General features: G+C 35.0%; 2 protein-coding genes across 5 annotated transcripts in view; one reads left to right on the top strand and one right to left on the bottom strand.

The window, feature by feature from the left end:
- The first annotated feature begins 2,889 nt into the window (after positions 1-2,889).
- TMLHE (trimethyllysine hydroxylase, epsilon) overlaps positions 2,890-27,635 on the top strand; it is an 81,445-nt gene continuing 56,699 nt past the window's right edge. The window contains exon 1 of one of the 4 annotated variants that reach the window (XM_081278414.1): positions 2,890-3,053. The gene's annotated coding sequence lies outside the window, so the exon portion shown is untranslated. The remainder of the gene's footprint in view (positions 3,054-27,635) is intronic. The other 3 variants (XM_081278413.1, XM_081278412.1, XM_081278411.1) reach the window with 3 other exon arrangements.
- Positions 22,072-22,631, bottom strand: LOC308639991 (large ribosomal subunit protein uL23). Its single transcript, XM_081278431.1, has one exon. It carries the CDS (start codon positions 22,603-22,605, stop codon positions 22,135-22,137), a length of 471 nt encoding a protein of 156 aa, XP_081134557.1. The 5' UTR covers positions 22,606-22,631; the 3' UTR covers positions 22,072-22,134.

Genomic DNA, 27,635 nt, shown 5'->3' with positions numbered 1-27,635 from the left:
GAAGTGTTAAACGAATGAGCATATTATATTTTGGAAACAAAATAGGAATAATCTTGGTGTGTCTTAGAAGAAACAGTAGTGTGGCAGGAACATAAAATATACCATATTTATTGCTTTTTCTATTTTATTTCCTAGCACATTTGTATATACCTTTTTATTCAGCCATTAATTCATTCATTCCACAAATATTGAAGTTCCACTCTGTACCAGACATTGTGTGAGCTGCTACACACATACAAACACACACACTCACATACGCATGTGCACACATACGCATACTCATCATCATCATCATAATGGATACCAAGAAGTAAATGCATACAATGCTTAGTTACTAACAATAAGTGCTAACTAAAATTGAGTAATAAATGGAGGGCAACTAATGCAAAAAGGGAAACAAACTTTTGTTACACTACCCATTTGGTATTTATCTGAAATTGCATGTCACTTTCCTCAAATTGTAAGTGAACCACATTTTTCATGGTTGCTCATACCTCTTCTTCAATCACTAAAATAACGCTATCATTATAGCAGCTACTAGTCACTCATATACTGTATTCAAGACATGTCCAGGTGCTTTACATATTATCATCACAATCATGTGAGATAGATACTACTGTTATATCCGTTTGTGGAATAAGAAACTGAGAATCAGTGATGTTCTTTATCTGAAGTTTCATAGATACTCCATCAAGTAGAAGTCAGGAAAACTATCTTTTTCTTCCTCCTCTGCTCTGCCTTGCTGCTGTATGGTATCATCCACCAAAGGTATCACTACCATTGTTATTATCAACCAATATCTAGGCCAAAGTCTTCTGTCTAGAGCATTAGTGGTAGAGTACAGGGTATTGTTTCTTTAAGCTCTTAGTATAGTTTATTATACACATCAACTATATAGGACCAACAAACAAATTTTGTGAAAGAGCTCTTTGTAGGTTTTATTTGTGCTTTCCTTATAGCTTCTGACCTATGTCTAGGGCAGAAGATTACCTATCTTAGCTCTGAAAGTTAACTTGTTGTGTAATGCTGGTGAAATTGCTTAACCTATCTGTGCCTTAGTTGCCTTATTGTTAAGGTAGGGATAAAAATATTATCTGCTTTAAATATTTGTAATGAAACACTTAGCCTGATGTTTGCCATGTAGTGCAGGTTTAATAAATACTGGTTCCTATTATTTAAGGCAACTGTCTTCTTTTAACTCATAAACAAGCATGTTTTGACTATCAACTTCTTGTCTCTTTCTCTCTACTTTGCTGATTTCACCTTACTTTTATTGATTTCATTTGCTCTAATGGCTACTGTCATGCTCTTTCCTGTTACTGGACTTTGGATCATGCTGTTCCCTCTGCTTAGAATGTTCTTCCTTTTCCTATTTGCCTGGCCAAGTCCTGTTTGTTCTTTAAACATAAGGGCATAGAATATATCTAGGTTTTATTTATCATTTTATACCCAGAGTTTAGTACAATGTCCTGCATTCACTAATGTTTGCTCTGGGATGAATACAATGCAGACTAAATGTAGCCTGTCAACTTATTCAGTTTGTACTGTTAATATATATTGTGTCTATAGTTTTGTTTGTCTACTCACTGGTTCTAGGCAATTCTCAACAAAGATTCATCAAAGCATAGACACATGATCTGTTTGGAAAAGAAATATAAGCAGTACAAGTTTTCTGCTCTGAAGAAGTTACTGCTTCACTGGAGGACAGAGATGTAAAAGGAGAAATTACCATCCAGAATTAGTCATATACATGAGGTCTATACTAGATCCATTGGGCATATTGGACACATGGAAAAGGAGAATATAAAGTAACTTTGAAAAGACAGTGAAAGAACCATAGAGAAGGTAATCTCTCAATTGAGTAAGAAGTGATATCAGCTTCCTAAATAAATGTGGGTAGAGCTTCCATGGAGGAATGAATTCCAGGATAGAAGTGTGGAGTATTATTAAAAGGCTCTTTGGAGTGGAGACTTTTTCTTCTGTATATCTTTTTTTTTTTTAAGAAACTGGTGTCTATTTTAACTTGTACAAGACATTTCCTTTCTTACTTTTTGTCCTTAGACCAATATTCTTCATCTCTAATAGTATGATAATGTATAATACTCCAGAATCGCTTACTTTTCAATGTATATGCATTGAATTTTCTTCTTTTTTTTTCAGTATTTTTCCTCTGTCCTGTATTTTTATTGAAGATATTATTTCACTACACTTTTTAGTCTTTCCTTCTAATATGTACTGTTCTTAAATTTTTAAAAATTTTTTTGGTGTACCTTTATTTTATTCATTTATTTTTATGTGGTGCTTTGGATAGAACTCAGTGCCTCACACATGCTAGGCAAGTGGTCCTTGCCTGGCTACAACCGCAGCCCCGGTTCTTAAATTTTTACTTGCGTAAAGTGTTTATTCTTAATGTTTGTTCCCCTCTAGTGTTCACTGTATTTAGCATCGTATCTGAACTTGGATTGAAACTATTCAAGTTAACTCACAGGAGTGCAGCAATGACTGGTTGTGAAGTAGGCAAGTTCAAGAAAGTGGCCAAAGGGTGATGGAAGAATTTTAGTGCTAGTTCAGTTCAATAAGAAGCACCGTGAGGGGCTGGGGATGTAGCTCAGTTGGTAGAGTGCCTTGCATGCACAAGGCCCTGGGTTCAATCCCCAGCACTAGAAACGGCAGGCAGGCAGGCAGGCGACCTAAGTTTGACAGCCGCAGTAGCGTTGCGGTTTGTGTGTTCTCCTTCCCGAAACTATGCCCCCAAATCTATTCAATGAAGGCAATTGAGTAGCGCGTCCAGGCCCAGGCCCAATCCCTCTGGATGTAGGTCTTTAAGGCGCCTCTGCAGCGGGTTAGTTAAGCGGCGCGCAGACACAGCACCCGCCGGAAGGAGTGAGGCGGAGCCTCAAGGCTCTCAGCAAGGCCCGAGCGGACTGGGGGAGGGGAGCGCGGGCCACAATCTGGGGGGGGAGCAAACGGCCTTGCAACTGTGCATTCCAAGGCCCTCCTTGTTTGCATTTCTACCCATTCTGCGGAGTTGGGAGTCGCGACCTCCAGCACAGGTAGGTCCAGCCGCGTGGGTCGGAAAAGGGGTATCTTTGGCTGCGGGTTTGCCTAGGCTCTGGCTTTGGAGCCTGGTGCAGTGGGCCGCGGCGGCTCTCCCCTGCTGCTCCACCTCAGAGTGGTGGTACTCACCTTAACTCTGGTGGAAGAGAAGGACACTCCCGCCTTGCCTTCAGGGCTGGCGTCACAGTTTGTGCCAGTTGCGCGACAGACTATCAGCGTGGGGCTAAATGGGCCTAGCGCTCGGGAAGAGCTGCAACAACTGGAGCGAGCTGGCGTTGGGACTGACGCTTTGCGTACATTGTTTTCAACCTCAGTCAAACCTTGCAGCCCTGGATCTGTCACTCACTTGGTGTCTAGACTTCAGCAAGTCCCTACCTCTCCGTACCTCACTTGCCCTTCCCTTGCAATAGAAGGAGAAACTCAACTTTTGCAAGACCTTCCAGCGCTGCCTTCTTTAGTGCTCATATCAATTAATGTTCTCTGCCCAGATTTTACCCTTTGTCTGTCCCTCCAAAACAAGGTTGCCTAAGGGGTGGCCCAGTAGGGTATTGGGGAAGTTACCTGAGAAGTTCACTGTTCGGAAAACAACCCTGAAGAGCCCTTTAATAATACTGGAAACGGAATTCATGTTATGCATAATTTGAATGTCAACTCTGAATAAGCTCTTCTGGATGTTTTACCTTTTAGGATTTTAGCTACGTGATTGCATACTATTATATGTCGTATATTACATTGCTAGCAAAACTTTCTTGAAACAGTTGAGTGAGTTAACTCCCTAAGTAAGCACTGAAAGAAAACCTTGAGCTCTCAGATTTAGAAATACTTCCATAATCCCCTCATACAAAACTCTCTTACAATTGCTTCTTTTTAAAAATATTTTTAGTTGTAAATAAACACACAGTATCTTTATTTATATTTTTATGTGATGCTGAGGATCAAACCCAGGGCCTCACACATGAGAGGCATGCACTTTACCACTGAGCTACGACCCAGCTGTACAATTGCTTCTTAACTTGATATTATACACAGTTGATTTTACATTCGTTAACTGTAAAAACATACAAGAAATATAAATACTATAGATCAACATCCTGATGTCAACTTTCAATTCTTCCTCATAAGGAGCAGGTTTGATAATCATAGTGGAAACTATTAATTATGCAAAATACTTTTCACAACAACTACAAAAATATACTAATTTATCTATCACATGCTTAAAAATATACTTTGCATCATAATCAGTAAGATGAAAGAAATGCACAGTGGACTGGTAGAGTCTGGGGGCTTCTTTAGTATGCCCCTCCCATTTCTTCATTTCTTGGCAGTGTAAACTGACACCAATCACTTCCTCGTTTTGGTGTATGTACCAAGAATGATAAGTATTTCTGCATTTGTGCTTGTCAACTCTGAGAAGGCAGTAAAATATCCAAACCAATAACTCCATGTTTAAGATGTTTCTGACAGCTGTATTTTCTATCTGCCAAAGCTGGGGGGGTGGTGAGTTAATAAACTCTTTGGTGGATGCTTGGAGCCAAACCAAACAGATCAACTGACTGGCTACCGCTGTGACCCTCTGTCTACAAGGCCAAATGTCCCTCATGCTCATATGGTCTGGGCATGAACCTGCCATTGAACCACACATAAATTTGTGGGATAAGACTCTTGGGGAAGCCCAGCCTGTGCCACACATGCAGGTTCTAGCAAGGAGGACCTGATATATAGTGAATGTTTTTCTGGGTGAGGGAGAGGCCTGATAATTTCTCAAACGGTCTGATGGAAATCGTGCAGGACATCTGTTGACCAGCCTTCAGGGTGAGTTTAGGACTGGCCATTTGGCAAGAATGGGTGACTGCTTGGTTTAGCCATGTTTTTTATTCTGCTCATCTATTTTTACCCTATTCATCATACCCTATTTGTTTACTCCAAAGACAATCAACAAATGTCTGCTCTGTGCCAGGAATGAAACTTCAAGCATACTCAGTATTAGGCATCTTCATTCACCTTCACTGTCTATATGTAATCAGTATAAAATCTTGTCACTTCCACATGCTGAATATTTTTCAAATCTATCTGTTTCCCCACCCCACTACTCCAAATTTCAAACCAGCAATATTATTTTTAAAGTTTTAAATTTTAAAATACAAAATCACTGCTTCACTCTCAGACCTCAGAAGAAAACCACTTACCCAATCACAGTCAGTAGTGCCACAACAGACGGTAGCCTAAGGAGCTCTGCATGGTCTCTCACAAATCATCAAAGAGATGACCTGTTTTTTTCTTTGCTTCCTAGGATGTTCTTAGTTTTTTTTTTTTCTTTTTTTCCCTTTTGGTACCAGGGATTGAACTCAGGGGCACTTGACCACTGAGCCACATCCCCAGCTCTATTTTGTATTTTATTTAGAGACAGGATCTCACTGAGTTGCTTAGGGCCTCATCTTTGCTGAGGCTGGCTTTGAACTCAAGATGCTCCTAGTCAGCCTCCCAAGCCACTGGGATTAGAGGCGTACACCACTGCCCCCGGCTCAATTTTTTCTGAGATATCTTTTACATACCATAAAATTGGCCTGTTTTGACTGTACACTTCAAGGATTCTTAGCAAACTTATCAAGAGGTGTAGCCATCATTAAAATCTGACTTTAGACATTTCCATCAACTGAATGATATCTCATTTTCGTACTTGTAAGCCATCCTGTGACTACCAGCAGAACCAGGCAACCCCTAAGCTACTTTGTCTCTATGGATTTACCTATTACAGTCATTTCACATGACAGGAATCATAGAATGAGTGGCCTTTTGTGTCTGTGTTCTTATTCTTCTCATAGTGTTTCCAGGGCTCATCCTTATTGTAACATGAATCAGTACTTAATTCATTTTCATGACTGAATCATATTCCATGGTATGGAGAAGCCTCATTTTTATAGTTTCTTTTAATTAGTGCATGTTTTAGTCAGTTTTTTCGCTGCTGTGACCTAAAGACCTGACAAGAACAATTGTAGAGAAGGAAATGTTTATTTGGTACCCATGGTTTTAGAGGTCTCATCCATAATGTGGAGTCCAATTGCTGTGGACCTGAGGAGAGGCAGATGATGGCAGAAGGAAGTGGAGTTGGAAAGCACCTCAGGACATAGAAATCAGGAAATCAGAGGGACCTCCACTCACCAGGGACAAACAATATAGACCCCAAAGGCTCACTCTCAGGGATCTACCTCCACCTGCCTACAGTTACTACCCAGTTAATCCTTCTCAGTGGATTATGTCATTGATTAGATCACAACTCTCATAATCTGATCATTTTACCTCTGAACATTCTTTTGTTTTACAGCTTTTGGGGGACAGTGCATATCTAAATCATAACAGTGCATATGGATATACATAAAGGTCAGGTTCACTGTGGTGTATTCATATCTATATACATAGGAAAGTTTGGTCAGATTCATTCTACCATTCTTCTCTTTTCCCATTCTTCCCTCCTCCCCCTCAACTCCCTCTACTCCACTGATCTCTTTTCTGTTTTCTTGGAATTTCCCCCAACTTTTTATTCCTTTTTGCCCCCTTATTTTGGTCAAGCTTCTGTATCTCAGAGAAAACATTCAACCCATGACTTTCTGGATTTGGCTTATTTCGCTTAGCTGATGCTCTCCAGTTCTATCCATGTATCAGCAAATGACCCAGCCATCTGCTTCTTGGTATATTCCAAAAGATTGAAAATCAGCACACTATAGTGATGCAGCCACACAATTCTTTAATTGTATGATTCTTTAATGTTTAATTATGTTCAAGAATAATATAATTCTTCTGTATGGCTGAGTAAAACTCCATTGTGTATCCATACCACATTTTGCGTATTCATTCATGTGCTAATGGGTACCTGGGCTGCTTCCATAGCTTGGCTACTGTGAATTGTGCTGCTATAAACATTGGTATGGTTGCATCATTATATATGCTGATTTTAAATCTTTTGAATATATACCAAGGGGCAGAGTAGCTAGGTCATTTGATGATTCCATTCCTAGTCATTTAGGAATGGAATAGAACCCAGGGGCACATAACCACTGAGCCACGTCCCAAGCCATATATATATATATTATTTAGAGACAGAGTTTTACTGAGTTACTTTGAGCCTCGCTAAGTTGCTAAAGCTGGCTTTGAACTTGTGATCATCCTGCCTCAGCCTTCCAAGCTGCTAGGATTACAGGAGTGTGCTATCACACCTGGCCATTTTTAAAATCTTTTGAGGAATCTCCATAATGCTTTCCAGAGTGTTTGTACTAATTTGCCATCTCACACACTATGTAAGAATGTACCTTTTCCCCACATCCTTGCAAATGTTTATTATTATTTGTATTCTTTTTTAATATTTATTTTTTAGTTGTAGTTGGACACAATACCTTTATTTTATCTATTTATTTATATGTGGTACTGAGGATCGAACCCAGGGCCTCGCAAGTGATAGATGAGTGCTCTACTGCTGAGCCACAACCTCAGCCCTATTATTTGTATTCTTGGTAATTGCCATTCTGACTGGAGTAAGATGAAATCTCAGTGTAGTTTTGCTTTGCGTTTCCCTAATTGCTAGAGATACTGAACATTTTTTCATGTTTTTATTTGCCACCCATATTTCTTATTTTGAGAAGTATCTGTTTAGTTCTTTTGCCATTTATTAACTGGATTATTTGTTTTTTGGTATTAAGTTTTTTGAGTTCTTTATATAGTCTGAATATTAATCTCCTATCTGAGGAGCAGGTGGCAAAGATCTCCTGTAGGCTCTCTCTTCGTGCTATTAATCATTTCCTTTGCTATACAGAAGCTTTTTAATTTTATGTTGTCCCACTTATTGATTCTTGGTTTTATTTCTTGAACTTTAGGAGTCTTGTTAAAGAAGTCAATGCCTGCACCACTATGTTGCAGTGTTTGATCTACATTTTCTTCTAGTAGTTGCAGAGTTTCTGGTCTAATCCTAGGCCTTTGATTCACTGAATTGACTTTCTTGCCAGGTGAGTGGGGTAGAGGGGAGAAATCTAGTTGCATTCTTGTACATATGGATATCCAGTTTTCCCAACACCATTTGTTAAAAAAGCTTGTCATATCACCAACATGTTTTTGGCACCTTTGGCGTTTTTCTCTGCCTTCTGTTCTGTCCCATTGGTCTTCATGTCTGTTTTGGTGCCAATACCATGCTGTTTTTGTTATTATAGCTCTGTAGTATAATTTGAGGACCAGTGTTATGATACCTCCAGCATTGCTCTTCTTGCTCAGTATTACTTTACCTATTCTGTATCTCTTATTCTTCCAAATAAATTTTAGAACTGCTTTTTTTCTAGTTCTGTGAATAATGTCATTGGTATATAATGGGGATTGCATTGAATCTGTATAATGCTTTTGGGAACATGACCATTTTAACAATATTAATTATGCCTATGCAAGAACATGGGAGGTTTTTCCATCTTCTGGGTTCTTCAATTTCTTTCTTTGATGTTCTATAGTTTTCATTGTAGAGGTCTTTCCCAAGATGTTCTTTTTGTGTTTTGTTTTTTTTTGTGTGTGTGTGGGGGGGCATTATGAATGGGGTAGTTATCCTAATTTCTTTTTCAGGAGATTCATTATTTAAGTATAGGAACACAAATGATTTATGTATGTTGATCTTATATCCTGCTACTTGACTGAATTTATTTTTCTGCTCCAGCAATCTTCTGGTGGAGTTTTGGGGGTCTTATAAATACAAGATAGTGTCATTGGCAAATATAGTTTGACTTCTTCTTTTCCTATTTGTATCCCTTTAATTTTCTCTCTTTGATTGCTCTGGCTAGAGTTTCAATGGCTATGTTGAATAGGATTGGTGAGAGTGGACATCCTTCTCTTATTCCTGATTTTAGAGGAAATGCTTCAGTTTTTCTCCATTCAGTATGATGTTAGATTTGAGTTTATCATATATAGGCTTTACAATGTTCAGGTAAGTTTCTTCTCTTCCTAGTTTTAAGAATGAATGAGTACTGGACTTTCTCAAATATCTTCTCTGTATCTATTGAAATTATCATGTGATTCTTGTCCTTAGCTCTATTTATGTGGTGAATTACATTTATTGATTTCCATATATTGAACCAACTGAATCCCTGGGATGAACCCCGCTTGATCATGGTGTACTATCTTCTTTAATTTTGTTTTGAATGTAGTTTACCAATATTTTATTAAGAATTTCTACATCTAATTTTGGATATTCCTCTGATGTTTTCTTTCTTTGATGTGTTTTTGTCTGGTTTTGGTATCATGGTGATACTGGCTTCATAGAATGAATTTGGCAGTGTTCGCTCCTTTTCTATTTCATGGAATAATTTGAGAAGGACTGGTGTGTGTGTGTTCTTCTTAAAGGTCTGGTAGAACTTGACTAAGAATCCATCAAGTCCTGGACTTTTCTTGTTGGAAGGATTTTGATAGCTGCTTCAATTTTATTACTTCATATTAATCTGTTTATGTTTTCTATTTCATGATTCAGTTTGGATAGCTCATATGTCTGAAGGAATTTGTCAATATCTTCAAGATTTTTTAGCTTATTGGTATATAGCTTTTCAAAATAGTTTCTAATGATCCTCTGGATTTCATAGTGTCTGTAGTGATATCTAATTTTGTTAATTTGGTTTTTCTCTTTCTTTTGGTTAGTTTGGCTAAAGATTTATCAATATTTTAAAAAATATTTTTAGTTGTAGATGGACACAATACCTTTATTTATTTATTTTTTTAATGTGGTGCTGAGGATCGAACCCAGAGCTTCACACATGGAAGGCAAGTGATCTACTGCTGAGCAACAACCCCAGCCCAAGGTTTATCAATATCATTTATCCTTTCAAAGAACCAACTCTTTGTTGCATTAATCCTTTGTATTGTTTTTTTATCCTCAATTTCATCTCCAATCTTAATTATATCCCATCTTATACTGATTTGAGTAGTAGTTTGTTCTTTTGTTGCAATGTTAGATTATTTATTAAATAACTTTCTACTTTCTTAATGTAGGAACTTAATGCTATAAACTTTAATCTTAGAACTACCTTTATACTGTCCCAGAGGTTTTGATATGTTGTATCTCTATTTTATGAGATGTTTCTTCTATGAAACATTCTTCATTCAAAACTGCATTATTTAATCTTCGGGTATTAGAGTGGCTTCTGGTTTTTGTATTGCCCTTGATTTCTAAATTCATTCCATTATGATCTGCTAGGATGCAAGGAATCATTTATGTTTTTTGTATTTGCTAAAATTTGCTTTGTTCCACAAAATATGATTCATTTCAGAGAATTTTCCATGTGCTCTTGAGATGAAAGTGAATTCAGTTTTTGATGAATGAAATAATTCTATAGAAGTCTGGCAAGTCCATGTGATTAATAGTATTTTTTAGCTCTGTAGAATCTTTATTCGGTGTATATCTGAATAACCTATCTAGAGGTGAGGGGGTATGTTGAAATCACCCAATATTGTGGTATTGTTAGACTACATTTTTTAAAATCCACTACATGTTAGACTAAATTTTTTTAAATCAGTGGACAGACATGTAGATTGTTTTTTATCTTTTCATTGTTGTGAATAAGACTACTATAAACATTTGTGTATGAATTTTGGGGATGGACATTTGTTTTCAGTTCTCTTGGGTAGATAACTAGTAATACAATTGCTTGGTCATTTTATAATTAATATTTTGCTAAACCATTTTCTAAAGGATAGTACTATTTTATATTCATTTACATGAGCCATCAGCAATGTCTGTGGTTCTAAATTTTCCATATCCTCATCAATCCTTGTTATTTTCCCTTTAAAAACATTGTAGCCATTTCCCTAATGACTAATGGAACACATTTCCATGTGCTTTCTTGACATTTGTATATGTTCTTCAGAGAAATTTCTACTTAATATTTTGCCCATTTTTAAATTGGGCTATTTGTCTCATTATTGAAATGTAATTTGTATACAAGTAATTGATCACAGATGGCTTGTCTTTTCATTGTCCCGTTCTTATCTTTAGAAGAGCAAAGGTTTTGAATTTTTATAAATTCAATTTTTTATAAATTCAATACAAATTTCCAATTTATGATTTTTTTCCTTTTGCATATTGTATTTCTTTTTTCATTTTCTTTTCTTTTTTCCTTTCCTTTCCTTTTATTTTCTTTTTGGTATTTTATCTAAGAAATCTTTGCCTAATCTGAGATAAGGAGGGTTTTCTCCTAAAATTTTTATAGTTTTACTGTTTCTGATCCATTTTTAGTTACTTTTACATATGGTAAGTTAAGCGTCTTAATTTGTTGTTTTGCATTTGGATATTGGATATCCAATTTTTCCATCACCATTTGTTGAAATATTCTTTTTGGTGTTGAATTGACCTGGAACTTTTTTGAAAACTAGTGTACCATAAATATAAGGATTTATATGTAAACTCACATTATCTGGGCTATTCTGAGTTCTTTACATTTCCATATAAATATTAGGGTCAACTTCTGAATTTCAATACATAATCCTGCTTTGACTTTTTTTTTGAGAGAGAGAGAGAGAAGAGAGAGAATTTTTTTAATATTTATTTTTCAGTTTTCAGTGGACACAACATCTTTATTTTATTTGTATGTGGTGCTGAGGTTCGAACCCAGTGCCCTGCGCATGCCAGGCGAGAGCACTACTGCTTGAGCCACATCCCCAGCCCCTGCTTTGATTTTGATGGAGATCACCTTGAATATATATATTAATCATGGGAAATCTGCCATTTTTAAAACATTGAATTTTTTGATCCATGAATGTGAAATGTCTCTCTTTATTTACATCTTTAATTGCCCTCAGCAGTGTTTCATATTTTTCAATGTAAAAAGGATTTCACTTTTTTATAAAATGTATTCATGTTTTATTCTTTTTGATGCTATTGTGAATTATCTTCATAATATCACTTTCTGATTTTTCTTTCCAAGTATATAGAAGAACAAATGACTTTTTGGGGGGTGAATACTGGGGATTGAACTCATGGAGGAGCTCTACCACTGAGTCACACCCCCAGCCCTTTTTATTTTATTTTTTAATTATGAGACAGGGTCTCACTAAGTTGTTTAGGGTCTCACTAAGTTGCTGAGGCTGGCCTTGAACTTGGGATCTCTTGCCTCAGTCTCCTGAGCCAGTGAGACAAATGATCTTTGTGTATTGATTTTATATTATCCTATACTATTGTTGAGTAGAATTATTAGTGTGTATCTGTTTATGCATATATGCTGTATTTCTTAGAATTTTTCTCATACAGGATTAATTAAAGACAGTTTTGCTTTTTACCCCCATCTGGATAACTTTTCTTTTTCTTGCCTACTTCCTCCAGCTAGAATATCCAGTACACTCTTGGATATAAGTAGCAAGAGTGAGCATCTTTGTTTTATTCCTGATCTTAGTGTAAAGCATTCATACTTTCATCATTAAATATGATATTGGCTGTGTGGTTTTTGTTGATATTCTTTATTAGGTTAATGAAATTTTTTTAATCATGAATGGATGTAGGATCTTGTCAGATATTTATTTTTTCTGCCTCTATTGAAATGATCATGTAGTAATATAATATGAGGTATTACATTGATTTTGACATATCAAATCAATATTTCATTCCTGGAATCAATCCTACTTGGTCATGGTGTATAATTCTTTTCTGTTTCATACTGGTGGATTTGATTTTCTATCATTTGAGTATTTTTGCTTATTCATAAGAAATATAGGATTATAGTTTTCTTATGAGGTATTTGTCTTATTTGATGATAGGCACTAACCTATAAAATGAGTTGGAGATAGTTTTGTTTTCAGATGCATTCATTATTATTATCAGTAGTAGTTGTAATAGTAGTAGTAGTAGTAGTAGTAGTAGTAGTAGTAGTAGTATATCTTTTTGATGAATTGGCACTTCCATTCTCATAAAATGTCCTTACTCTAGTAACATTTTTTCTTAAAATCTATTTTGTCTGATATTAGATATCAGTCTAGCCACTCCAGTTGTATTATGGTTGTACTTTGTACATTTTTATCCTTTTATTCTTTTAAAAATATTTTTTACTTGTAGGTGGACACAATACCTTTATTTATTTATTTTTTGTAGTGCTGAGGATCGAACCCAGCTCCTCACACATGCCAAGGAAGTGCTCTATCAGTGAGCCACATGCAACCCCAGCCCTCCTTTTATTCTTTTTATCCACTTATGTCTTCATATATGAAGTAATTCTTGATTGACAGTTTGAGTTTTTACTTTCAGCATTTTTTCATTCTACTGCCTTCCAGCCTCCCCAATAATGTGTGGTTGCTTATGCCTCTACTTAGTTTTTTAATTGTTTTGTTTTTCTTACCTTTATTTTTAATGCCAACTTCCTAGGGAACACCCCTAGGCCATACCATGGTGATCTTCCAGTGATTGTTCAGATATTGTGCTTAACATATCTACGTGTGGATTGGGACACACATTCAACATTCAGAAAAATTAAGAATTCTATCCTGGCTATTACACTGCCTATATAACACCTCACATTTGGCCAGGGACTAGAAAATAACTGAAATAATTTCCAATTTCTCCTGAACTTGTGTAAAAACATGCAGAACTCCAGGAATATGTGGGGCCTTATCAAAGCCTAATATAGCTTTCTCGTTATATAGCTTTCTCTGTTAAATTTTTGGCTGGTCTCTCACTTGCTTCAAACAATACTCCAACTTCTGGCAGCCATGACATTTGTCTTCCCCCATTGATTGCTACAAGAATGCTATAGTTTTGACAAATGGGCATTTTTTCCCCTCAGAACTCAAAAAACAGGTCAGCTGCATTCACTCTTGGTCCTTATGGCTTCCATGGAATGGAGCTAGGGGTAAGGTAGGAGATCAGAGTGGAGTTCATTTTAACTGCTATGTAATATTCCATTGTAGCAACAAACTGCAATTTATCTACTCTCCATTTGACATTATGCTTATTTTTTTTGCCATTGCTGCAGTGTCTCTACATGAGAACTGTCTTCAAGTTAAATCCTATAAGACCCAATTCTTCCTCTTCATAATAAATATTTTAAACCAACTTCTTTACAAACCAGAAGTGAAATACATAGATAATTAATGCAAACTACCTGTACATATAATCTTAAAATATGAGCACAATGCCTTAACTATAATTAAAAGAAAAAGTAAATATGATTTACAATAAAATAACAGACTTGCATATATTAATACTGGAGCATGACAACTTGAAGTAGCCAAATGTTTACAACTATACATAGATTACAATGAATAAAACTGCTGCAAATACATGCTTGTCTCACAGTTATCACTGGTGATAATTTTCTAAAATAATGAATAATTTTAGATAAAATTTTTAATTTTGGGGGGGATTGAACTCAGAGCACTTAACCACTGAGCCACATTCCCAGACCTATTTTGTATTTTATTTAGAAACAGGGTCTCACTGAGTTGCTTAGGGCCTCGCTTTTTTACTGAGACTTACTTTGAATTCACAATCCTCCTGTCTCAGCCTCCTGAGCCACTGGAATTACAGGTGTGTGCCACCGCTCCTAGCAAGATACATTTTTTAACAAAAGAAAACACATATTTCTCTCAGTGTACTTGATACATACATTCAAATGCACATTAAATGTGTGCAAAATATCATACTTACATGTAAAAAGGAAGTTATGTTCTGGATTCTAATAATTATAAACATGGTTTTCATCTGTACACATATTCAAGGCAATATTTTTAAAAATAGGCATGATTCTCCATTGTCTGGGACTGTCCCAAGCATTTCAGGATGCCTAAAACCCTGAACCCACTAAATGTCAATAATGCTCCTGCACTCATTGTAATCACCCACTTACCCATTCCTATACATTTCCAACATAATTGTAAAGGTGGCAAGACCTCCAATAAGAACCTAGCATAGAAGTAGTATTACAACGCAAAAGTGCATGCATATCTTCAATTCTGGTAGATGAAAAACGCCAAAATGTTTTTCAAAATAACTGTACCAACTTTTGTCTTATCATCAATATATAATGGTAACTCTTAATATTTTAGTGTTAAATATGTTTGCTATTTTTTTCTCTACCCTTCAACAGGCTAATATAATTTCATTCTATACATGATTACCTAAAAGCATTTTACAAACATTTTTATCAGTGAATTATAATTACATAATAGTTGGTTTCATCATTACATATTCGTACATGCACACAGCATAATTTGGTCAATTTTATTCCCTAGTACCTCCTGTTTCCCTCCTCTCTTCCCTCCCCCATACCCTTTTTCTACTCTATTCATCTCTGTTCTATTTATATGAGATCTTTTTTTCCCCTTTCTTCTTTCTGGTTTCCCCATATGAGAGAAAACATACAACCCTTGACTTTCTGAGTTTGACCTCTTTTGCTTAACATCCATTTTCCTGCAAATGACATATAATTTCACACTTCATTATGGCTGAGGAAAATTCCATTGTGTATATATAGCACATTTTCTTTTTTTTTAAGAGAGAGAGAGAATTTTTTAATATTTATTTTTTAGTTTTTGGCGGACACAACATCTTTGTTTGTATGTGGTGCTGAGGATGGAACCTGGGCCACACACATGCCAGGCGAGCGCGCTACCACTTGAGCCACATCCCCAGCCCCTACAACATTTTCTTTATCCATTCATCTACTGACAGGCACCTGGGCTGGTTCCATAATGTGGCTATTGTGAATTGTGCTGCTGTAAACATAGGTATGTTTATATCACTGTAGTATGCTGATTTTAGTTCTTTTGAATAAATACCAAGGAGTGGGACAGCTGGGTCATATGGCAATTCCATTCCTAGACTTTTGCAGAATCTCCATACTGCTTTCCAGAGTGGTTGTACTAATTTAAAGTCCCACCAATGGTGTATAAGTATTTGTTTTCCCCTACATCCTCATCAGCATTCATTATCATTTGTATTCTTGATAACTGCCATTCTAACTGGAATGAGATGAAATAATATACTGTATGATTTGCATTTCCCTTATTGCTAAGGATGTTGAACAGTTTTTCATTTGTTGACCATTTGTATTGTTATTTTGAGAAATGTCTATTTAGTTCGTTTGCCTATTTATTGATTAGGTTATTTGCTGTTTGATGTTAATTTTTTGAGTTCTTTATTGGCATTGCATTGCATCTGTATAACCATTTGGTAGTATAACCATTTTGATATTAATTCTGACTATTTGTGAACAAGGGAGGTCTTTCCATATTCTAGTGTCTTCTTCAATTTCTTTCTTCAGTGTACTGTACTTTTTATTGAAGAGATCTTTCACCTGCTTGGTTAGATTTGTTTCTAGGTATTTTATTTTTTAAGGCTACTGTGAATGGGATTGTTTTCTTGATTTTTTCAGTAGATTCACTATTGTTACATAAGAAAGCTATTGATTTTGTATTTTGATTTGTATCCTTGAAATTTGCTGAATATTTTTTACTAGCTCTAGAAGTCGTCCAATGGAGTTTTTAAAAATCTTCTAACTATTGAATCATGTTATTAGCAAACAGCAATAATTTGGCTTCTTCCTTTCTAATTTCTATCCCTTTTATTTTCTTCTCTTGCTTAATTTTTCTGTCTAAAATTTCTTTTTTTTTAAGAGAGAGTGAGAGAGGAGAGAGAGAGAGAGAGAGAAAGAGAGAGAGAGAGAGAGAGAGAATTTTTTTTTAATATTTATTTTTTAGTTCTCGGCGGACACAACATCTTTGTTGGTATGTGGTGCTGAGGATCGAACCCGGGCCGCACGCATCCCAGGCGAGCGCGCTAACCGCTTGAGCCACATCCCCAGCCCATAAATTTTCAAATACTATATTGAATAGGAGTGCTGAGAGTGGACATCTTTGTGTTGTTTCTGATTTTAGAGGAAATGCTTTCAGTTTTTCTCCAAGAATCATGATGTTGCATTTGGGCTTGTCATATATAGCCTTTATAGTGTTGAGGAAAGTTCCTTCTATTCCTAGTTTCTTCAGAGTTTATAAATCATGAATTGGTGCTGAATTAATTTTCCACATATATGAATAATACCCCAGTGAATCTCAATATCATATACATCCACAAGAATGGGGTCCTAATTAGAATAAGCTATATTCCATGTTTGTATAACCATATCAAAATAGATTCTACTGTCATGTATAACTAAAAAGAATGAATAAAAGTTTTTTAAAAACTAAACTGAGATTTTATCTCACTCCAGTCAGAATGGCAATTATTAAGAATACAAGCAACAATAAGTGTTCGTGAGGATATGGGGAAAGAGGTACACTCATACATTGCTGGTAGGACTGCAAATTGGTGCAACCATTCTGGAAAGCACTTTGAAGATTCCTTGGAAAACTGGGAATGAAACCACCATTTGACCCAGCTATCCCACTCTTCAGTTTATACCCACAGGACTTAAAATCAGCATACTACAAGAGACACAGCCACATCAATGTTTATAGCAGTTCAGCTCACAATGGGAAAGCTATAGAACTAACCTAGGTGCCCTTCAACAGATAAATAAAGAAAATGTGATACACAAAAGATTATTAATCAGCCCATAAAAATTAAATTATGGAATTTGCCAATAAATGGATAGAACAGGAGATTATCATGCTAAGTCAAATAAGCCAGACCCCCCAAAATCAAAGGTCTAATGTTTTCTCTGAGATGTGGAAGCTAACCCACAATAAGGTAGGTGGGAAGAATAGAAATTCAGTAGATTACACAAAGGGAATGAAGGGAAGGAAAGGAGGGATAGGAAAAGGAAAGCGAATGGAATGAATCTGACATAACTTTCCTATGTACACATATGAATACACCACAGTGAATCTCCACATCATGTACATCTGAAAGATTGGGGTCCTCATTAGAATAAGATATATTACATGCTTGTGTAATTATATCAAAATGGATTCTACTGTCATGTATAACTAAAAAGAACCAATAAAAAATAATAAAGACAATTTATCTTGCAAAATAAATAAATAACATTATTCCTAATATCTTTTTATTATATGTTTAATATCTATAGAGCATCCAATTATATTCCCTCTTTAATTGCTTAGGAAAAACATTAATTTTTGTGCCTTTATTGTTTTTCTCTTGGTTAGTCTTGCCAGAGGTGCACTGATTAAATAAAGGAAGAAACCTGTGAAAAGACTAATCAAGAAAAAAAGATAAAGGCACAAAGAATGAACGTGTGTTTCTTCCACCATGTTTTTTTTTTTCATGCTTTTCAAAAGATTTTCTGATTTCTGAGCTTGTAAGCATTTAAGGATGTAGGTAGCAACTAAAGCATATAAACTACATGTTTTTCTACTTGCTATCTTTTAAATAGATATTTGATACAAACATAAGACTATCTGATAGGTATATATCAGCTATGAAGCATACTCACATAAAAAACACATATGGATCTAAAACCCAATTCAAGAACTGTATGATGCCACTATTTTGAAACGTGTAAAAAGTTTATAGCTGGGGCTGAAGTTGTGGCTCAGAGGTAGAGTGCTTGTCTGACATGCGTGAGGCACTGGGTTCAATCCTCAGCACCACATAAATAAATAAAGATATATTTTTTAAAAAGTCTATAGCCTAACCTTGTCAACAGTATTTTAGTTTATCTTAATTATTCTTCATTTGTTATGTGCACTAACTTCTTTATGTCCACTAGGTAAGCACATTAACTATTTTTATATCTGTTTTTGTATTTAACATTTTCTTCTTATGTCCAATTACTGAGATATGTTTGTTAAATTCATCCCTATGATAGTGGGCTTATTAATTTTTCCTTGTAGCTATGCCAGTTTTTGCTTAATATATTTTGAAGCTATGTTGTTAGGTGCATAAAATTCATTTTTTAAATATTGTTCTCTGATGAAAAATCCTTTCATCATTATGCAATGATTATCTTTATTTCTGATAATGCTCTTTGCCTTAGAATCCATTTGTTCCCTATAAAATATAGCTACCCATATTTCTTTTGGTTAGTTTTTGGTGGGTTTGTAATTTCCTTTCTCACTACTTAACAGTTCTTTGTTTTATTGTTAATGTCATTTGTAGACAGTGAATAGATTTTTTAAAAGTAAGTCTATATATCATATAATTCAGCAATCATGCTCCTTGATATTTCCTCAGATGAGTTCAAGACATGAACACAAAAACATGCACATAGAAATTTATATCAGCTTTATTTATAATTGCCAATACATGGAAGCAACCAAGATGTCTTTCAATAAGTGAATGAATAAATAAGGTAGAGTGTAGTGGTACCCCCTCCTCCACAAAAAGTCTTAACTGGGCCTCTCCAGAAATCTTCACCATGGCTGATTTTAGAACTGTCAACAAAAGAGTCTCTACAAAAGAGTTCAGTGTAGATAAACTTCCTATTTTCGTGTTGCCCTGTTTTACTTGGCCACTGGCCGGGAAGATACCAGCATTCCAGGTGCTGGACACCCTCTTACTAGTTTTTCACAAACATGTATCCTGTGTAGTACTTTGTAGAAATGCGTAATCAAAGCCTCTGGCCTTGAGCTGGGCTTCATAGAGAGGTCTACATTTTTAAGATAAGTTACCAATTGGGCTCCATGGTAACAGCTGGCAGGGAGAGGAAAGAAAGGGGAGAAGACGCTCTCCCCTTCTTAGGTGCTGTCCTTGAAGAGTTAACTTACCCAGAACAGTGAAAGAAAAAGCTGCTTTTATGTGAACTTCTGCAGACTGTGAACTTCTGAGCTCCTCCCCTTACATGCTGGGTATAAAACTTTGAAACTCCCTGAACTCGGGGTTCATGGGATTGGTTGATTACAGCAAAGGCTGTACCCTCTGAACCTGGCTGCAGCCAAATAAAACTGTTTCCTGCTGTCTTTGGTGCCTTGCCTTGTCTGTTTCCACAACAATAGTACATCCAGACAACAGAGTATTATTATTCAATGCTAAAAAAGAAATAAGTTATCAAGTCATGAAAAAACATGGAGGAACCTTAAATTCATATTACTAAGGGAAGGGAGCTAATCTGAAAAGGCTACATACTTATGATTCCAAATTATATGACATTTTGAAAAAGGCAAAACTGTGGAGACAGTAAGTGGTCTCCAGGGGAAAGATGGGTATGGATGGATGAATATGCAGAGCACAGGTTATTTTTAGGGCAGTGAAACTATTCTTGATAGTACTGTTCTATGATTACTCAAATGATGGATACTGTCATTTTACATTTATCAAAACTTACAGAATATACACCAAGAGTGAACCCTAATGTAAAATATGGACTTTGGGTTATAATAATCTGTCAGTGAAGGTTCAGTAATTTTAACAAAGGTAACACTCTTGATGGGTATATGGGAACTTTGTATACTTTATGCTTGATATTGTCGTGAACCTAAGTTCTAAAATATAAAGTCTGAAATATAGTTCTTTTCAGTAAAGGAAAAACAAAACCTGAGGGAAGCCTGAGAATCCATCACCAACCAGAGGAGCCCAATGAACATGATGTCCAAATGTAATGTAGTATCCTGAATGTGATTCTGAAACAGAAAATGGACATTATGTAAAAGCTAAAGACATCTAAATAAAGTGTGGAATTTGTAATGTATCAATATTGATTTTTTGATTGTGACAAATGTATCATGTTAAAATAAGATAATAATAGGGGAAACAGTATATGGTATATGAGAATTTTTTACTATCTTCACAATTTTTCTATGAATCTAAAATTGTTCTAAAACAAAAATTTTATTTAGAAATCTAAAATAAAAATTAAGTTTATATAGAAAATGTCAGTTTTCTCTTAAGATGTCTAGAATTCCCAAATTTGGTAAGATCACAGTTACAAAGAAAATATACAAAAATTAATTGTATTTATATGTAGTAGCAATAAAAATTGGAAATAGAAGTTATTTATGCACCATTTAAAATAGCAAAATGAAAATGAAATGCTTAGGGATGAATTTAACAAAGAATTTGCAGTACCTTTACACTGAAAACTATAAGACCTCCCTGAGAGAATCCAAATGGTCTAAATGATGGAGAGATGCACTGCATTCATGAATCAGAAGTCTTAGTATTGTTGAGATGTGTTTTCCCCAATTGATCAGTAGATCCAATGCAATACTCATTAATGTCTTAGCAGCCTTTTTGTAGAAATTAACAAATCAATATTAAATTTTCTATAGAAAACAAAAGGAACTAAAACAATTTTGAAAAATGAGAACAAAGTTGAAGGGGTTTAAGTGTCAAATCCATTTTGAGTTGATTCTTGTATAAGGGGTAAGATAATGGTCCAGTTTTATTCTTCTGTATGCCAATATACATTTTTCCCAGCATCACTAATTAAAGAGAATGTCCTCTTCCTGGTGAGCATTCTTTGCATGTTCATTGAAAAATCACTTAACATAGCATGTGTGGGTTTATTTCTATGTTCTGTATCCTATTCCACTGGTTGATGTGTCTGTTTTTATGACAGTGCCATGCTGTTAAATTATTACAGCTTTGTAATGTATCTTGAAATCAGGGAGGGTGATGCCTCTTGAATTGTTCTTTTTGCTCAAGTTTGCTTTAGCTATTCAGGATCTTTCATGGTTCCATGTGAATTGCTTTTTGTTTGTTTGTGTTTGTTTTTGTTTTTTTGTATTTCTGTGAACATTGAAAGTTTGATAAGGATTGCATGATCTTTTAAAGAGGAAAAAAAGCTGAAGAGATGTCCTGTGTGATTTCAAGATACACTGTAAAATTATAGTAATCAACAACACAGTGTAGTTTTAATGTAAGGGTAAACATATAAGTCAGTGGGTCAGAATATAGTCCAAACATTATCTGAAACTATAGGGTCAACTGATTTTCATCAAAAGCGTCATGGTAATTTCAATGAGGTAAAATACATATTTTCAATAAATAGTACTGGAATGACTGGATATCAGTGTGGAAAGGAAAAAGAAACCCATGAACTTCAGCATTTGTATCACATCGTAGGATGAAATACAACCTCTAAATCTGTAAAGTTTCTGGAAGTTTGGGTTTGATGAAGATTTCTTTTTTTTTTTATGTTGGAAAAAAGAAAGTATATTTAGAATTAGACAGCTGGACTTTGTTTAGATGATCCCAATTTTGTTGGCAACGTCCAAAGCATCATAATCAGGAGCCAGTCGAACATATGCCTTTTTCTCTCCATCAGGCCTGATCAGGGTGTTAACCTTGGCCACATCGATGTCATAGAGCTTCTTTACAGCTTGTTTGATCTGGTGTTTGTTTGCCTTGACATCCACAATAAACACAAGTGTGTTGTTGTCTTCAATCTTCTTCATGGCTGACTCAGTGGTCAGAGGGAATTTGATGATGGCATAGTGGTCAAGCTTGTTTCTCCTGGGGGCGCTCTTCCGAGGATATTTGGGCTGCCTCCGGAGCCTCAATGTCTTGGGTCGACGGAAGGTAGGTGACGTGCGGATCTTCTTCTTTTTATGACTGTGGACACCCTTCAACACTGCTTTCTTGGCTTTCAAAGCTTTTGCTTTGGCTTCAGCTTTGGGAGGGGCAGGAGCTTCCTTCTTAGCTTTCGGCGCCATCTTGGTGAAAAGGCAGAAGAGGATTTCTTAGGACACAAAGAACAAAAACCAAAAAAGAAAGAAATGAAGTTATAAAATAGACCTCATAATAATGTTAAAATTTGCTTTTTGATAGATACAGTTAAGAAAAGGCAAGCCACAGACTAGGAGGTTATATATATATGAACTCAGGCCATTTTTGCATTTTTGGTTTTTTGATTATTTCCAATTTTCTGTCTATGTGTAAACATGTTTTCTCTTGTGTAATTATAGCAAAACAAAATTGCTGATTTACATGGTAATTTCAGGTTTAACTTTAAAATGAATATATAGTGAAATTATTAAATCCTGTTAAGTAACATAATTACACCTCACATACTCAGCATTTTATATGGTAAGATCATTTAAGATATAATGCATTAGAAATTTCACCATAATGTACAATAGATCTTTTGACCTTATTTCACCTAATTGAAATTTTGTATCCTTTGACTAGCATCTCCCAAATTCTCCTGCCCCCAGCATCTGATAGCCCCATTATACTCTTTTTTTGTATGAATCCCACTTTTTAAAAAATATTTATTTTCTAGTTGTAGTTGGACACAATACCTTTATTTCACTTATTTATTTTTATATGGTGCTAAGGATGGAATGCAGGATCCTGCATATGCGAGGTGAGCGCTCTACTGCTGAGCCACAACCCCAGCCCATGAATTCCACTTTTTTTACACTGCACATATAAGTGCGATCATACAGTAATTTTCTTTCCATGCTGGCATATTTTACTTACTATAATACATACAGATGTTTCACCTCCCTGGTTAAATTATCTTTTAAGTCTTTTTACATTATTGTAAATAAGATTGTTTTCTTGATTTCTTTTCCAGATAGTTTGCTGTTAACATATAAAAATGCTTACTTTTGCATTTTGATTTTTTTCCCTACAACTTCCTATATTTATTAGTACTAATAGTTTTTTGGTGAAGCCTTTAGGTTTTCTATATGAAAGATCATGTTATCTGCAGAGACAGTTTTACTTCATCCTTTTCAATGTGGATACATTTTATTCCTGTCTCTTGCTTAATTGTTCTGTCTAGGATGTCCCATACTGTATTGAGTAGAAGTGGGCATAACAGTGGGCATATTTGTCTTGTTCCTGATCTTAGAGGAAAAGCTTTCAGCTTTTCACCATTAGGTATGTTGGTAGATGTGAGTTTGTCACATATGGCCTTTGTTATGTTGCTGTTCATTCCTCTTTTTTAAATATTTATTTTTTAGTTGTAATTGAACACAATACCTTTATTTTATTTTATTTTTTATGTGGTGCTGAGGATTGAACCCAGGGCCTCGCACATGCTAGATTAAAGTGCTCTACAGCTGAGCCACAACCCCAGCCCCATCTTATTTCTAATTTGTTGTGAGTTTTTTTTAATTATGAAAAGATGTTGAATCTTGTTAAATGCCTTTTCTGCAATCTATTGGAATGATCATCTGATTTTTAAAATATTTTTTAGACATAGATGGTCACAACACCTTTATTTCATTTATTTTTATGTGGTGCTGAGGATTGAACCCAGTGCTTCTCATGTGTGAGGCAAGCACTCTACCACTGAGTCACAACCCCAGCCCAACACATAATTTTTATCCTTCATTCTTAATGTAGTCTATCACATTCATTAATTTGTGTATATTGAAACATTCTTGCATCCCAGGGATAAATCTCTCTTGATCAAGTGTATATTTCTTTTAAGGCATCATTTAATTTGGTTTGCTAGTATTTTGCTGAGAACTTTTGTATCTATATTCATCAAGAATATTTGCCTGTAATTTTCTTGGCCTATAGTGTCCTTATCTGGCCTCGATAACAAGGGATTGCTGGCCTCATAAAAAGTGTTTGGAAGCTTTCCTTCCATTTTTTGAAGTTTAAGAATTTTTTTTTTTTAGGACTGGTATTATACTTTAAGTATTTGGTAGAATACTTAAGCAGTTATACTTTAAGCAGTTAAAACACAGGATCCTGGACTTTTCTTTGATAGAAGACTTTTATTACTGATTGAATCACCTTATTTGTTATCAGTCTGTTCAGATTTTCTATTTATTCATTGTTTATTCTTGGTAGGCTGTCTGTTTGTATGAATTTGTCCATTTCTTCTAGATTATCAAAATTTTTGGAATTCAATTGTTCCTAGTAGTTTCTTATGTTCCATTATACTTCTGTGGTATCATTCAAAATGACTTCTCATTTATTTCTCATAAATCTGAATCTTCTTTTTTCTTAGACTGTTGATTTTTGTTTGTCTTTTCAAGAAACAAATTCTTGATTTATCTTTTTATTTCACTTATTTCTGCTCTTTATTTTTTCCCTTCCTTATACTAAGTTTGGGCTTTGTTTAGTTCCTTGATGTATGACATTAGGTTATTTATATGCTATCTTCTTCTTTCTTGATAAAAGCATTTATTTTAAACTTTCCTAGAACTGCTTTTTGTGAGTTTTGTAAGTTTTGGTATGTTGTGTTTCCTTTCCTTTTTTTTCCTTCCTTCCTTTTTCAGTGTGTGTGTGTGTGTGTGTGTGTGTGTGTGTGTGTGTCCGCGCGCGTGTGCACCTCTGCATATGCTGGGGAAAGAACCAGGAGTGCTCTACCACTAAGTTACATCTCAGACCATGTTTCCATTTTCATTTGTCTCGAGCTGTTTTTAAATTTCCATTTTGATTTCTTCTCTGATCCATTGGTTATTGAGAAGCATGTTTACTTTCCATGTTTGTGATCCTTTAACATTTCCTTTCTATATCTATGTTCTCCAATGCTGGATGCATATATTTACAAATTTTATATCCTCTTGGGATAACTGACCCCTTTATCATTATATAATGATCTTTTCTGTCTCTTGTTGAAGTCTGTTTGATACCCTTGCTTTTTCAGTTTTTAATAGAATTTATTTTTTCATTCCTTTGCTTTTAATCTATGAATGTCCTTAAAGGCAAATTGAGTCTCTAGTAGGAAGAATACAATTGGATCTTTTAATTAGTCCATTCAGTTACTCTGTGTCTTCTGATTAGAGAATTTAATCCATTTACAATGAAAAAAAAATTAGGTAAAGACTACTTCCGCTTTGCAATTTTTGGTTGTTTTTTATATGCTATATTTCTAAATTTGTGTTCCTTCAATCAAATAATCTCTATTCATCTGTCTTCAAACTGGTTGACTGAAAATTTCTTTCTCTCTTGCTATCTTCCTATATGATTTGGTAATTTTTCTAGCAGAATGCTCTGACTCCTTTCTTTTTATGTTTTGTTCATCTGTTATAGATATTTTGCTTTGTCATTTCCACGAAGGTTACATAAAACATTTTTTAATATTATTTTTAGTTGTAGTTGGACAAAATACTTTTATTTTATTTATTTATTTTTATGTGGTGCTGAGGATCGAACCCAGGACCTTGCACATGCTACACGACTATTCTACTGCTGAGCCAAACTGCAGCCCCTTACACAAAACATTTTATACAAGATTCTTTCAAGCTGATAACTAATTAGCTTTGATCATATAACAGTAATTCCATAGTTTTACTTTCTCCTCACATTTTTTTGTTTTGATAGAAATATTTATTAGATTTTATAATCTATATTCCTTGAAATTTTATTTTGGTTATTGTTATTTTTAATAGTTATGTCTCATCATTTGTTGAAATAAAATTGCTTTACACACTACCACTGCAGTCCTAGAGTACTTTGGATATAACTGTATATACCATTGAGTTTTGTGCTTTTGTTATTAATTACCAGGCTTTTTAAAAAAAACATTTTTATTAGTTGTTGATGGATCTTTTATTTATTTATATGCGGTGCTGAGGATCAAATCCAGTGCCTCACATGTGCTAGGCAAGCGCTGAGCCACAACCTCAGCCCCTAGTTAGCAGGCTTTTATTTCAACACATAGAACTCTTTAGTAATTCCTAGTTGTGATAAACTCCATTAACTTTTGTTTTTCTGGGAAAGTTTGCATGTCTCCTTCTGTGGCTCTTTTAAATTATCTCAATTCTTTTTCCTTTTTATTTTTCTGATCAGATCATCTCTTTCATTTATCTTCAAACTTTTTGATTCATTCTTCCCAGATAAAATCTTTCATGTGGTCTCCCTAGTGAATTGTTCATTCCAGCTATTATGTTTTTCAACTTTAGAGTTCCCATATGATTCTTTTTTTATAATTTCTGTCTCTTTTTATTGATATTATCTATGTGATAACTTGTTGCAGTCATACATTAAACATGGGTTCTTTAACTCTTTGAACATATTTTAACATATGAGCCCTACACAAAAAGTCTTTATTGACTAATTCTTCTCCTCACATATGGATCACACATTCTTTTTGTTTGTCTCATTTTAAAATGAAAACTGGACACTTTAGATAATATTATCTCTATTTCACCATACCTAAGAGCTCAGTTAATGGTTGGTCAGAGATCATGATTGAAATTTTAAAACAACAAAGGTAGTCTGCTACTCTTTACCAATGCATCTGCATGTGAGACAGGAAACACATTGAAAATTCAAGCTATTTATAACCCTGTCCTAGCTCTTACTTTTCTGGGTGGAAAATGCCTTACATTGTCTCAGAGTTAAGTACATATCTGCAACCTTTTTTGACTTCTACTAAGCACAGTTTTTCACAGACATATAGTCTGGCAGATCCCCAGGAATATGTGAGAGCATTTAAGGCCTACTTTGGTTGTCTTATTCTCTGAATATCCCTGTTAAATTTCTTGGTGGTTTTAACTTCCAGGGACCAGTATCAAAACCATAGACTAGCTATGCTATTGGCTGTCTCAGTTGTTTACCACTGAGATTGCTGTTATTTTAAAAAGTGCCACTAGATATGGGCTATATTGTGTTTTGCTGAAAATCATGGCAACACCCTCCATTAATGGAGATTTCAATCCTTAGAGCTTCTACTGTGCATTTAGAATTGTCATGCCATGGATCTGGTAGGAATTAGGAAAACCCCAAGTTAAAATCCCACAGATTCCTACTATTCTTAATCAAGTTTCAGTAG

The sequence above is a fragment of the Spermophilus citellus genome (assembly GCF_964194105.1).
Source record: "Spermophilus citellus genome assembly, chromosome: X".
Taxonomy (NCBI): Eukaryota; Metazoa; Chordata; class Mammalia; order Rodentia; family Sciuridae; genus Spermophilus; species Spermophilus citellus.
Note: the sequence above shows the minus strand (reverse complement) of the source record. Positions and strands in the feature narration are given on the sequence as shown.

What these genes read in the sequence shown, in the direction of transcription:
- LOC308639991 (XM_081278431.1), bottom strand. Translation starts at nt 22,605, where the DNA reads ATGGCGCCGAAAGCTAAGAAGGAAGCTCCTGCCCCTCCCAAAGCTGAA.